Genomic DNA, 13726 nt, shown 5'->3' on the forward strand with positions numbered 1-13726 from the left:
AGTTCTTATAGTTTGACCTTGTGTTACAAGCCTACCACTTTAGTTGGTGGTAACATTAATGAAGCAAAATAGGTAACCAAATATTTTTTTTTTAGGAGTATACATATTCACACAATACACTTACAAATTAAGAAAAAAAAAAGGCTATTAACAGTAATAAGGACAAATAAGGGCATGTTTTGTTCAACTTAATTTCAATTCAGTTCAGTTCAGCTCCAATCAGTCCAGTTCCTAATTTTCTTCTCTCATAAACAATTTCAGTTCAGTTCAGTAAATCAGAATAAACTTTAAATAATAAACATTTTAAAAGGTAAAATTATGTAAAAACTAATAATATTTATAAGGATTATCTCAAACTTTTAAAAATATAAGAATATAGTGATATGAATTTTATTTTATTCCACACTACAAATTTCATCAAAGTAAACTTCTTACACTTTAGAGTCACAAGACTCATGACATATGCAATCATGATATAGTGTTAGTGTATAATCATACATTACAGATCTGTTCTTTTCAGCTTAATTTTAGTTCATTTCGGTTCTGTTCAATTCAGCACAGTTAAGTTGAGTTCAGTTCATATTCTCATAAATAGTTTAGTTCAATTCGACTCAGTTCAATAAATCAGAACAGGCCCATAGTACTAAATATTTTTTGTTGCCGCAATTAGCATAACCAATAGTACAATAATGACACCTAAAAGCACTAAAACATATTTCCTTTTTACCCACCTCTAATCCTTGGGAAATCTTACTAGACTAATAGATTACTAATTACATACACTTCCAAAAATGTACCCAATAATTAAATCTTAGTATTAGTACTGCTAGAATATCATTGTCTTTCACTTTAAAAAGTTTATTATAAAATTAAGTATAATCTAATGCTATTAGTAAATTGATTAATATGGCCGAAAAGTATTGATGGGGAGGCAAGAAGAACCCACAAAAGTGGGTTGAATTGACCTATAGTTGAGAATCGATTTTATTTTTCCTGCCCTATCATATTATATACAAAGTATATTTCTAGGGCATCTTTTGGTATTATAATTCTTTCTATTTTCTTAATATACTAAATACTTTGGATATTATTATGCACATAATCACATCCTTAGATTTTATTCTTTTATGAAGCTAAGGTATGATGTCATATTGTCATGCATGTTTGAAGATTATAATAATTAAAACAAACATTTTTTTTGATAAGTGCTTCCAATGCCTTCAATTCTATCAAACACTATCAATTCATAGGTGCCTATTTTTACTTCTATTTGAAGTAGGGTTATAGATTAACTAATACATGTACGAACGATACATGAAAAGGGTGATTAATTAAAATTGTTATGCATCAAAACTCCCTCATCAACTTGTTACTTATATTGAAAAAAATAAGTCATACCAAATAATATATATTCTTATTTAAAAAAATAAATATTATAAATTTTTTAATTATAATTTGTTGACTGAGTTTTAGGAGAATATCGGCAAAAAATATAGACAAAGAATAAGATATAGGCATGCAGCACACAATCTTTTATAATTATTTTCTATTCTTTGTGCTATTAGACTTGTAGAGTTGTAGTCATCCAAGCCGTTGTGCAAAATATTATATCCATGTCTTTTGTAAAAATAATTATATGTATTCTTTTTCTTTTGTAACAATTTCCTACCTAAGATGCTATGCTTTTTGTTTTTTCGTTTTTAATTTTTTTTAATTTTTTTTTTTTTTATATATATATACATATAATGTTTAAAAAATTATTATAAGATGCTAATATTAAATAATTAATTTGCAACTTTTACAGTTTCGTTAGTTCTTAATTAAAAACAAGTCTCCTTTAGTTGAATTCTAAGATCGATGTGGGCTTTAAGTGATGCTATAACGCCTTTTACTTAGAATCCCTTTGCATTGGAGATATGGATACTTAACCATGACCACCATGTCCTGTCGTCATGATAAAGGAAAATATATATTAATCATGGATTCATGGATATTGTCGTATTAACATATACTTATTTAAAATTAATAATTAATATTGTACTAAATGGTAAAATTACTTGTCCATTGATGTATTAATATTTGTTTTGTCTAAACATTTTATTTTTAAACATATGTAGCCTTAATTAAGATTATTATTGTATGCATCACTATTTTAAAAAAATGGTATACATCATTTACAATTTATAAGTAAGTGATATATATATATATATATAGTTTGTGTAACGGAGAAGCTGACGCCTTTGTTTGGTCAATAATAGTAAAGGAAGGGAGGAGAAGAGGAGAGAATAAAGGGATAAGAAGGGAAGGGAAGGGAAGGGAAGGGAAAGGAAAGTTGAAAACCATACATATTTTCCAATGTTTGGTTGACAGAAGGTTGTGAAAGGAAACCTAAAAATTATTTTAATTTGACAGATTTAAATATTTATTTCCTCCGGAAAAATCTTTTATAAATTATACACTTCTAAAATAAATTTAAAAATAAAATACAAAATCCAACACATGTGGATTTACATTATCACACATAAATTCTTCAATGAATTAACAACTATCTTAACATTTTAATCTTAGCCTTTTTTTTTTTATTTACCATTTGAGCTTAAAATTCAAGTCCTTCATGTTTTAGTAACTAAGAATTTTCCATTTTGCATTGGTGATTTTCCAAAAGTTTTTAATAGTATGCTTTCTTTTAATCTTTTATCACCCATTGTTCTAAAAACCACCCATGCATAAGAATAAGAAAATAATTGTACCTTCCAAATAAAAAGCCAAATTAAAGATGTAAAAGAGACAATATATAACATAGATTTAATTTGTTGGGAATTCTAACTTCACTATTTGCCACAAATTACATGCTAAATAGATATTATAAAAAAAAAAAAAAAAAAAAAAAAAACAAATTAAAGTTGCAACTGATAAAACATTAAATTACTTAGTTACTACAAATTTGATGAACTTGCATTAGCACTTAAGCTTATTGGTAATTCAACCAAATGACTTCCATATGGTTGTTATCTACTTGCATCTCCCTAGCTAGACATACACTTATCCTTATAAAAAATTTGCCATTTTTCTTCCCCGGTCGCGCCATACTCAATTGATGGCAAAATACATACTAGATTGATGGTTGTTGTTGTTGTTGTTGCTGCTCTTATTACTCTCCCTAATATGTAGGCCAATAGTTGTCGAATTCGACACAATTGTCCACATTCATGAACCTATTACTTGTTCCACCATGCCCATTTATGTTCATATCTAGTTGAACATAACCATTCTCTAGTCCACTCAACATGGAAGAAGTAACATCATGTTGTTGTGCACCTTGTTGGTTGGTCATAGGCCTTAAAGGCAGTGGGCCTTGTGTTGCACCACCTCCGGCCCCACCAAGGTTCAAGTTAAGGCCAGAGATGGTAAACCCTCCACCACCACCACCCGGCGCACCACCACCTCCTAGAGGGTAGTTTATTTGGGATTGCATAGGTAAGTTTGCAGTAGTGGCACCACTAGTTCTTAGGGCACGTGAGAGCTCGGCGAGTTGATCAACATGATTGTGCATCATGTAGTTTCTTCCAAGGTTAAATTGAGCTGGGTCTAAGGGAAGCATAGGGGGTGGAAGTATGTGATTTTGTCCCATTTCTAGGTTAATTGCTCTTGTTGATTGTGTTGTAGGGTATTTCTTGATGCCTGCACTTTTTTGGAACACTCTACAGACTACCCATTCATCCTGTTTGCAACATCCAAAGTAGTGAGTTAGTAAATAGTATCTAAGTATCTAACAAATGTATAAACCAAGAAAAATAATCATCATATAGTTAGTTGCAAAAGGATGTATGTTCATAATGATTTGTATAGCATGCATGGTAATGAAGTTGTTATTGTTATTGTTCATGCCTGAGATGTATTATCAAATTCATATTGATGATATATTAGACATAAAATCTTCTTTTGGAGGAGTGTTTAGTTTTCCTTCTGATATGGAGAATGTTAATGAAGTTGCTCCCCGTCTTGCTAAATGAGTAATAATTAACTTAGTTGATGTCATGACTGATGAGGTCTGTCTTAATGAGTCTTACTTAAAATTTTCGATTTGGTTCTTTATGATCTTACTATCACTACTAATCTGATGGACCCCATCTTCTAATAATAAATTCAAATATTAGCCGATTAGGGCCCTAATTTTATTTTATTCGCCCTTAGGCCACCAAAATCTCATAAATGGGCCTGATTAATAGTTAATAATGGTAATATTATCCAACCATTTCCTTACAAAAGTTATTTTCATGTACGTATACTGTAACATTACACGTGACTGCAAATTGAGTCTTCTAAATATTAATTAAGCTTCTCTTCTCTCTGCTTGGCTTAAGGAAATCTCGAGCTAAACTTGAGTAATTCACGAGCTAGTTAGACACTTAGACTTACTCAACCTTTATTTCAAAGCTTCTCAATAAATAATAAAATCAGTTTGCTCTAGTAGGTACTTCTTGTTAATACTTTTGCTAGCTATGTGTAGTTCTAACTCATACTCCAGTGTACCGTTTTCACACTACAACAGATACTTGATATTCAATCTTTATCTTTTAGATTGCTAAGGTTTATAAGTTAAGGATACAGTAATAGTAAAGAAATATGGATCGACTTGACCAATTCTGTTAACGTGGATTATGAGCTATCTATAGTAAATACTAGCATATTATATAATAATACAATAATGTATAATTGTATATAATTATATGTATCTACAATTGGTTAAATTCTTACTTAGTTTAGCAAATTGTTACGAAGTATATACTAGGGTTACTGAGTTAGTTAAGAATATATGATACAAGTACTAATTAAGCTACATACTTTAAGAAGATATATATATTAAATTATTTCATTGGTCTTACCTCCTAAAGAACTTTACCTTATATTCATTATAAAATGCAAAATTTATGAACAACTTAGAATTATCTTCCTAACTGTTATTGATTTAGATTTGTAGATGGAAAAATTTTAAAATTACGAGCTTACGACCAATTCTTTTTTTAAAAATGAGGTCTCTAATTTGTACTTAATTAGTACAGTCATGCAAGTAGGTTTACAGATTGAGGTACGGTTTCTAGAAGATATAAGGGGTCGTTTGGTTTGAACGGGATAAACGGAATGGAATGAACAAAGGGAAAGAAAGAGAATGGAATGAAAAATCATTCCATGAAAATGTTGTTTGTTTTACAAAAAACAGAAAGAAAGAAACCACCAATCGAACCACCATACCACCACCATAGAACCAACCATTTCATTCACTTTGAAACCTTTCCCGGCCAACCCACCACCCAACCTCACTCGCCACCTCCCGCCGAACATCCCCCACCCTTCGCCGCCCATCTTCTCTGCCCGAAAAGCCCTCCCTCTCCCCTGAAAAAATTCACCACCCGCGAAAAACCTAGAAACCCCTTCCCTGACGGTTTTGCGAGGGCTTTTCGAGGGGAAGGGGCAACGATTTCCCTGGCGATTCATGGTGGTCGGCGGAAACGTGCGCATGTAGGGAGTGGTAGTGGTGGTCGGGGAAATTGACTAAGGGTTTGGTCTGAAGGAGGCTAATCGGAGTTCCTGCTAGAGCCGGTGGCCTTTAATGGTCGCTGTCGGTGGCCTTTAGAGGTTGATGCATGCCGGTGATTCTGGTTTTCTAGGGTTGAGGAGAAAGAGTGAAGGTGATGGCCATGGAAAGGGAATGGAAAAGGCTAGGGGGGGTGGAGAATCAAATTGGGTAAACTCAAAAATAAAAATGGGTAATGGGAATGAAAAAAAGTGACAAACAAACAACTACAAAGGGAATGAGGCATGCATATTCATTCCCTTTCCCTTTGATTATTACCCCCAACCAAACGGCCCCTAAATATATATGTGAAATTATGTAAGGGTTTTGGATTAGACCTAGTAAAACCCAACCCAAGGAAATTGTATTATGAAATCTATAATTGATGTTGAATTGACTCAATAAACTTGATGAATTAAGTTCATATTCTTACATGAATTTTGTTTGTGTTTTAGGTTTCATAATCTTGTATGAGCTTGTTCAAAAGTGACAAGTACAAAATTTGTAAACAAGCTATAGTCGATATTAGGTATAGTATCTCCATTCTCCGATCATATCTATATCAATAATGATGAAATTAACCTAAATCTAATTGAATACTCCGTAACAAGTTTAGGGTCCATTTTATTAAATTAGGTATTATTCCTTATTATAAAACTCGTTCTCTGCACATGCAATAAGTTGTATGTTATAGTCTCATTTCATTAAATATTTTGATTTAAATTTCTTCTTTCACAAAAAACTATTCTTGATAATTTTTTATTCATTTTTTTCTTAATCTTTATTTTTACAAAGAATTTATATCAGGTTCATTAGGCCTTGCTCTCTCCACCTTACAAAATAAAATAAAAATTCGGTAAAAATAATTTTAGTTCAATATAAATAAGTACAATTCAATTAAATTAATTTGTTTAATCAGTGAAGTTAAAGAAAAATCTAATAGAGAACCGGTATGAATAATTTCAGTTCATCAAAATTAATTTTAGCTCACTAAAAATAAATTCAGCTCAATAAAATTAATTTAAGTTAAGCAAAAATAGTTTCAGTTCAGCAAAAATAAGGTTCTCGTACTTTCCCCGCCTCCCCCTCTCCCTCTCCCTCTCCCTCTCCATTCTCTGATCCATTTTCCATTTTCCTTTATAAAAAAACACTTTGTACGTCATTAATTAGTATCCTTAACATTGCAATATTTTAACTTTCTTTCTTGACAATGAACACCTTTGACCATAAAAATTTATACTAATTATTACCAATAAAATTTATAATTTGACATTTTTTAAGTGTACATTGTATTATTCTACAATATTTTCCATAATAAATTTTTAATAATCGAAGTGTTTTGTATAATAAAAAAATAAATAATAAAAGAGGTGATCAACGTTAGTATATATATATATATATATATATATATATATATATATATATAGAGAGAGAGAGAGAGAGAGAGAGAGAGAGAGAGAGAGAGAGAGAGAGAGAGAGAGAGAGAGAGAGAGAGAGAGAGAGAGAGAGAGAGAGAGAGAGAGAGAGAGAGAGAGAGAGAGTAATAGTCAAAGATTAATTTGCAATTTCAAAAAAATAAAGGAAATGTTTTAATTTGTAATAAACCTTCACTCTTAGAGCCTATTCACTTCAGCTTAATTTCAGTTGAGTTCAGTTCTGCTCCAATCAGTTCAGTTTCTCAGTTTAGTAAATGTGAACATGTCCTTACACTAAATATGAACTTGGTCACTAAAGACATTTAGTGACTTGAACATCTATCATTTCACTGAATTAAAGATGCTCAATATTGGCATAAACTTGGTGTAATTTATTTCTTAATTAAAATTTTATTTCTATAAATTCATTAAGAGTATCATTTCAAATTCAGTAGCATTTTAAATAAATTAGAAGATAAATCAAAAGAAGATTAGTAAATTTCCAATTTAGAGCTATATTGAAATAAAAATGTGCCTGTAAAACTAGTGATAGATCTAGAAAACAAGATGTAACGTTTTCAATAAACAAATAGTTATGATTCTTTAGCAACTAATATGGAAAGACTTAACTCTAACTAATTATATAAGTCTTACTATAATTAGAATTAGAAAATGATCATAAAAATTATTTAGAGAGTGAAGTAGCAACTAACAAACTCACCTTAGCACTTCTATAAGCAGATCTAGAATGAACACGATATTCATGCATAACCCAATTGGTTTTCTCCCCTCTAGGAGCTCTCCCTCTATAGAACACCAATGTCTTCTTCATCCCAACCAACTCCATCGTAACACTATTGAAGATCTCTTTGTCCTTCCCGGTGGTTTTCCAGTAACCTGTGTTGGTTGCGCGATTTGTTCTCACTCCTGTTGGGTATTTTCTATCCCTTAAGCTGAAGAAATACCATTCCTTTTCTCCCATTTTTGCTTTCCCTATAATTAATTAAATTATTGAATGAACAAAAGTGTAAGTTAGAAACAAGAAGTTGGTTTTACCTTTTTTAGGGTTTCTTTGCACATTACTTCAAATTTTTAATTTTGTTGTTACAATAACTTCTCCCAAAAATAAGCTGATTGAATTGAAGTAAAAAGCATTTATTAATTAAGAACCTCATATTCCGTAGTATAAAACTTGGTTTCCCCTTTTACAAAAAATATTTTGTTTGTTTTATTTAAATTTTGTGTAACAATCAAAATAGAGGCACAGATTAAAGGCCGATATGATAGACCATAGACGTATGTTAAACTTTATGGATTTAAAACTAAATTGTTTTGCAATATATGCAGATCAATCTAAACTATATTAAGTTTTAACCTAACCACAGTTATGTATCTTATTATGTTCAAATATATTAACTATTACTCCATACTAAAATAAGTCATGTTGACATCATAAATGAACACAATTTATGAAAAAATTTCTCGCCTAAACTACTTATGACATCATCTAGCTTTTCCCTTTTTTTCCTTTCAATTTCCATGACTATAAATACTTCATTAAAAAAAAGAAGATGGTAAATACACATTTAAATAAAAGTGTAATGTCTAATTTTTTTAAAAAAAATATATATAAAAAGATATTTAAATCGACGCATGGGACTAACCTGGTTCTATATAATTAAACAAGAAATTCTCTTTATTATACATTCTATTCACGGAATACTAATGTTATTTAATTTCAACAAAATTTATCAAGTTAATGTTATGATTAAGAAATATAAAATGAACAAACTATTTTCCCCCTTACAAAAAATTTCCTAACCACCAATATTTGATAATTCTACAATACTTAGAGTATGAAGTTCGTTCATCTTTTACTTTTGATCAATTTCTTCTTTGATACTTATAATCATGGTTACAATTTTAATCAATCTTATTTACTATGTACTACTTAAACAAAATACTAATGAGATAATTAATAATCACGTATACTTGACAATTAGGTAAAGTCCTTCAAAAACAAGATAAATATACCTGGAAGATCCCATGGCTCGCATTTATTAAGATCAACATCTGCTACAGCTCGGCATGAAAACGTCGCGTCTGAGATCTTGCTCACAAGGTAATAAGTTATGAGCTCTTCATCAGTAGGATGAAACCGAAATCCCGGTGGAAGATTTTCATCCTTTGGTTGTTGTTGATCTCCTCCTTCCATGACGATAATAACTAACCTTAATTAATTTCCTAGCAAGCTAATTAATTAGCTTTCGCGTCTTTTTGCTAGTTATAAGTACAACTTTTAATTCCTCCAAGTACTAATCACCTTGTACACTGCAAACAAATTATAGTTAGGAACATATAAACAAGTAACCTAAGCTAAATTATGCTACTAATCAAAAGAGTCAAAAAGGTAGATGATGAAATCTCTACATCTTATTTATAGACAAATTCCTTAACCTATATTTTAGGCTATAGTATATTTGATATACAATAATATAAGAAAACATTAGAAAATAATTAATATTGTTCGTTGCAAGCTAAGTTAACTTGTAAATTACTTGTACCTCCTAGAGAAATTTGAAGGAATTTATTTTCCTAATCGAAAAATCGAGCATCTGACAGAAGTAAGCTTTAGGGAGCTTGGTGGTTGTATTAATATGATGAATTGAAGGAAAATCAGTTTCACAATCAAAGTCTTAAGATTTTAAGAAATGGGTGAGAAAATTTAAGAGAGAAAGAAATAAGGGTTTACTATAGAACAACTTATAGTTATTAAATAAATGATGGTACGTTCATATTTATATACATAATAAGATGTATGAAATTTAAGCTAAAGTTTCTAGGGTTTATTTGTGTGACATGTATTCATGTGTGTATTTGAAGTCTCACCAACTATGGACCTTGAGATACAAGGTGCTTGCATGAAATTAATATAATTATAATATATAGTATGGAAGGTCATTGAAGTAACACCTTATTTTAGGGTGGTGTAAGATTACTTCTTTGTTTTGTTGCTCCATGTTATTGTAACTGTCTATATCATTCTGCTGGCCTTAATATACCTATTGGATTTAATTGTCGTTTTGTTATTGGGTATTAAAGGATTGTTTATTGGTTTCGAGAAATTCTTATTTACTTCATCGTGTACTCCTTTCTGCCAGAAATAATTTGAGTTAGATATTTATTTTCAACTAGGAAGAGATTGAATTTTTTTATTTTTTATTTTTTTTATTTGAAGGGTAAAGATGGTAAATATACATAGAGGTAGATGATAAAATTGCATGTATTTAAGCCAAAAAAATATAACTAAAAATTAATCTATTTCCAAGTAGCAACGGGAAGTATTATTGGTAGAATGAGAGTTTACTCAAGAGTCAAGACTTCCACTAATGGACCTAAATTCAGTCCATTTCACGTAGATTTATGACCACTTTTTTCATATGCATAACATGATCAATTAAATTAGCACACTAAAAAAAAAAAAAAAAAACTCATGTAGTGCAAGGATTAAAGTATTAAGGCATTGTACTTGTTAATTTAATTTACAAAAAGTCACAAATTACATAGTGTACATTATTTCAATTCTCATCAACATTTTCATTCGACATGTTTAAGAGCTGCGAGGTGAATCAAGGAATGGACTAGTAGATATCAAATGTAATGCATCTCAAATCTCAATGTTATTTAGATAATTATGATGGGTATATCACTATTTCTCTAGTAGTGAATCTAGTTTGGCCTCTATTATAAATTTGGACTAATGGGAAACTTTCATTATTTTTATCATCATGTGAACGTATTTCAATTTTTCACTACAACCCTAATATAGACACACTCTCCACAAATCAATAATTAAATTCAATAAAAAGTAATTAACTTCATTCTCATGCATAATATCTATCCATGTTTACACCAAGACGAAATAAAATAATAATTTATCTTTTGATCAGCATAATTAACGCGAGTATATTCTAGTCCGATCCATCTAATCTAAAAGTTTGTGCTTTTCCTTTCTCTCTAAAACTCTATCAATCGAGTTAAGAGTACAATTAGGTACTCAATTCTTTCTTTTTTCACCTTTTAGGTACTCAATTTTTTTTGCTTTGCTTTTGGGTACTCAAGTGATTTTCAGGTGAACTAACTCACCACTAACTCATCACTAACCATACCTAATTAAAAAAATTAATATTTAAAAAAAAATTCTTAACTTTGACTCATAAACTAACCGTTATTACTCTATTTAAAGGGGCATGAACTTGGCCAAAAAATGCCATGAAAACACCTGCAAAACACTAGCAGCACACCATGTTTTCTTAACAAAATTCATCCAAAACGATTTTGCCTTATTCAATTTCAATAAAAAAAAAACAAAAACAAAAACAGCAACGCAGAAGTTGTAGTAGTATACCAGCAACAAATATCATCAAAACAGGTTCATTAACCATGTCTATTTAGGCACAAATTCTTCAACAAGGTTTTCCCAGATTTTTTAGAAATTAAAAAAAAAAAAAAAGAAACAGAAGTTGCTGCTAGGTTCTTCCCCTGTTGCTGCTTCTTCAATTCTTCCCCTGCTGCTGCTTCTTCAGTATACCAGCCACAAAATCAGCATCCTGCGAATTGGAAAAAACAGAAACAGTAAGCTTCAAATCGTGGACTGCTTTAGAGCAAAAAAAAACATATCAACTAATCACACATACACATACACAATTTCACCAAAACCTCCCCTGTTTTAGTGCAAAAAACATATCAACTAATCAAACCCTTGCGCAATTTAAACAACATGCAATCAACATTCAACAACAACACTAGCTTAATCCAACAACAAACAACAACAAAGCAATAAATTTAACACAAAAAACACAAGAAATCGATATCATCAATTTGTTCAAAAAAACCCCCCAAAAATCGAAAACCCTAGGTCGCAAATAACATCAAGAAATGGGCAAAAAATTCAAAATTTATATCAAAATATCAACATAATCCATGAGTAATTGAGCTTACCTCAAAAAAATGGCGGCTTTTGGTGTCGTTTTCCCCAGAATCGAGCCCAAACTTGCTCGTGTTCTTCGACAATGACACAGCAGAATTTCCAGAAAAGGAAAGAATAAAGGGAGCAAAAAGGGGGAATAAAGAATAAGAAAGGGAAAAAAATTAAGGGTGACTCGCGAAATTTTTTAATCGATGGGGCCCACTTTCTCTTAACCAAGGTACTGAATTCTTTAACCAAAGGTACTGAATTCTTTGGTTGATTTATTTTTTTTGGCTGGTATTCTTAACTCAGTACCCAAAAGCAAAGTAAAAAAAATTAAGTACCTAACTGTGAAAAAAGGAAGAATTGAGTACTTGAATTTGTGCTTAACTCCTATCAATCTCTCAAATCACCACACACAATCATGCCAATTCAAAAAAAAAAAAAAAAAAAAAAAAACTTTCCATTTAATACACAAAAAAAAATGTAAAGAATAAATAAAATTAAGACTGCTATCTATTCACATGATTTTTAAAAAACTTTTCTAATCATATACTACTATTTTATTTATTTATTTTTACTTGCAACACTTTCATTTTAAATTTCCAATGCTTTTATATATATATAAAAAAAATCTAATTTTGTAAAAGTTAAGTACTTAGGCCCTATTCTTTCCACCTTATTTTCACTTATGTCAAACAAGCAATAACATTTATTTCCTTATATAATAATAATAATAATAATAATAATAATAATAATAATAATAATAATAATAATAATAATAATAAAAATAATAATAATAATAATAATAATAATAATAATAATAATAATAATAATAAGGTTAGAGATATACATACTTAGCCCTTAGGGCTAAAAAATAAACATTGAATATACTTTGTTGATAATTTTTAATGTACATACTATTCTCGTGATCAATTTATGAATTCATTGTAAAATATATTTTAAAAAAAACTTGGAGTATGGTATTATTATCATAATCATTAATTATGTTAAATAATTGTTCTAAAATTATTTTGATTTTGGCATTTTTAAATATAATAGTGCACACAAAAATAACTAAATGGACAAAACAATTTGACTTCACTATTCCAAAGGAAAAATGTAAAAAATTTATTTTTAGATGAAGGAATAATTTAATGAAATAGTAGCATTTAATAAATTATAATTAGGGACTTATTCTTCATCATTGTAATTGGTTTTCTTTTATGAAATTCATAAGGTACGGTATATGAATTGAAGTAATTCATAAAATGAATAAAATCTATACTAAACTGAAATTATTTTTTATGAAACATTATTGTTTTAAGATTAAAATAAAGGGTCTTAATGTTGAACTTTATAGGCATTATTCTTTTCACCTTATTTTTAACTTAAATTTCTATATTTTTTTTTCTAAAATTAAATTATTTTTGCTGAATTGAAACTATTATATTCGAAATTAATTTATTTAATTGAGTTCAGATTTAATTTGTGGAAAGCTAAACGTCGCCCTCGAATATCTAACTAACGCCCGCAAAATAAATTAAAATTACAATATTACCCTTTTTATAAAAAAAAAATAACACTCAAACAAAATTACCCCCCTCCCCCAACAAAACCCTCATTCCTTACCCACTCTCATTCTCTCTCTAAACAAACCACCACCACCACATCCACCTCCACCACCACAACATCCACCTCCGCCATCACTATCACCGCAGATAAAAGCGTCGGAGCAGTGGTTGAGCGCCGATCTACACAGTGATA

The 13726-nt window shown here is 29.9% G+C and overlaps 1 protein-coding gene across 1 annotated transcript; it reads right to left on the minus strand.

The window, feature by feature from the left end:
• Positions 1–2770: 2770 nt before the first annotated feature.
• Positions 2771–9755, minus strand: LOC110696293 (protein CUP-SHAPED COTYLEDON 1-like). Its single transcript, XM_021873577.1, has 4 exons — positions 9555–9755; positions 9025–9321; positions 7712–7983; positions 2771–3721 (listed from the first exon to the last, which is right to left on the minus strand). Exons 2-4 carry the CDS (start codon positions 9203–9205, stop codon positions 3161–3163), a joined length of 1014 nt encoding a protein of 337 aa, XP_021729269.1. The 5' UTR covers positions 9206–9321; positions 9555–9755; the 3' UTR covers positions 2771–3160.
• Positions 9756–13726: the final 3971 nt, after the last annotated feature.

Source organism: Chenopodium quinoa, unplaced genomic scaffold (assembly GCF_001683475.1).
Source record: "Chenopodium quinoa cultivar QQ74 unplaced genomic scaffold, ASM168347v1, whole genome shotgun sequence".
Classification (NCBI taxonomy): Eukaryota; Viridiplantae; Streptophyta; class Magnoliopsida; order Caryophyllales; family Amaranthaceae; genus Chenopodium; species Chenopodium quinoa.

Bases quoted from the DNA above. Each gene is read 5' to 3' on its own strand.
- LOC110696293 (XM_021873577.1), bottom strand. From the start codon at position 9,205: ATGGAAGGAGGAGATCAACAACAACCAAAGGATGAAAATCTTCCACCG. The intron at 7,984-9,024 runs GTATATTTATCT...AATTAATTATAG, and splicing joins CGAGCCATGGGATCTTCCAG to GGAAAGCAAAAATGGGAGAA. The intron at 3,722-7,711 runs GTGAGTTTGTTA...TGTTGCAAACAG, and splicing joins CTGCTTATAGAAGTGCTAAG to GATGAATGGGTAGTCTGTAG.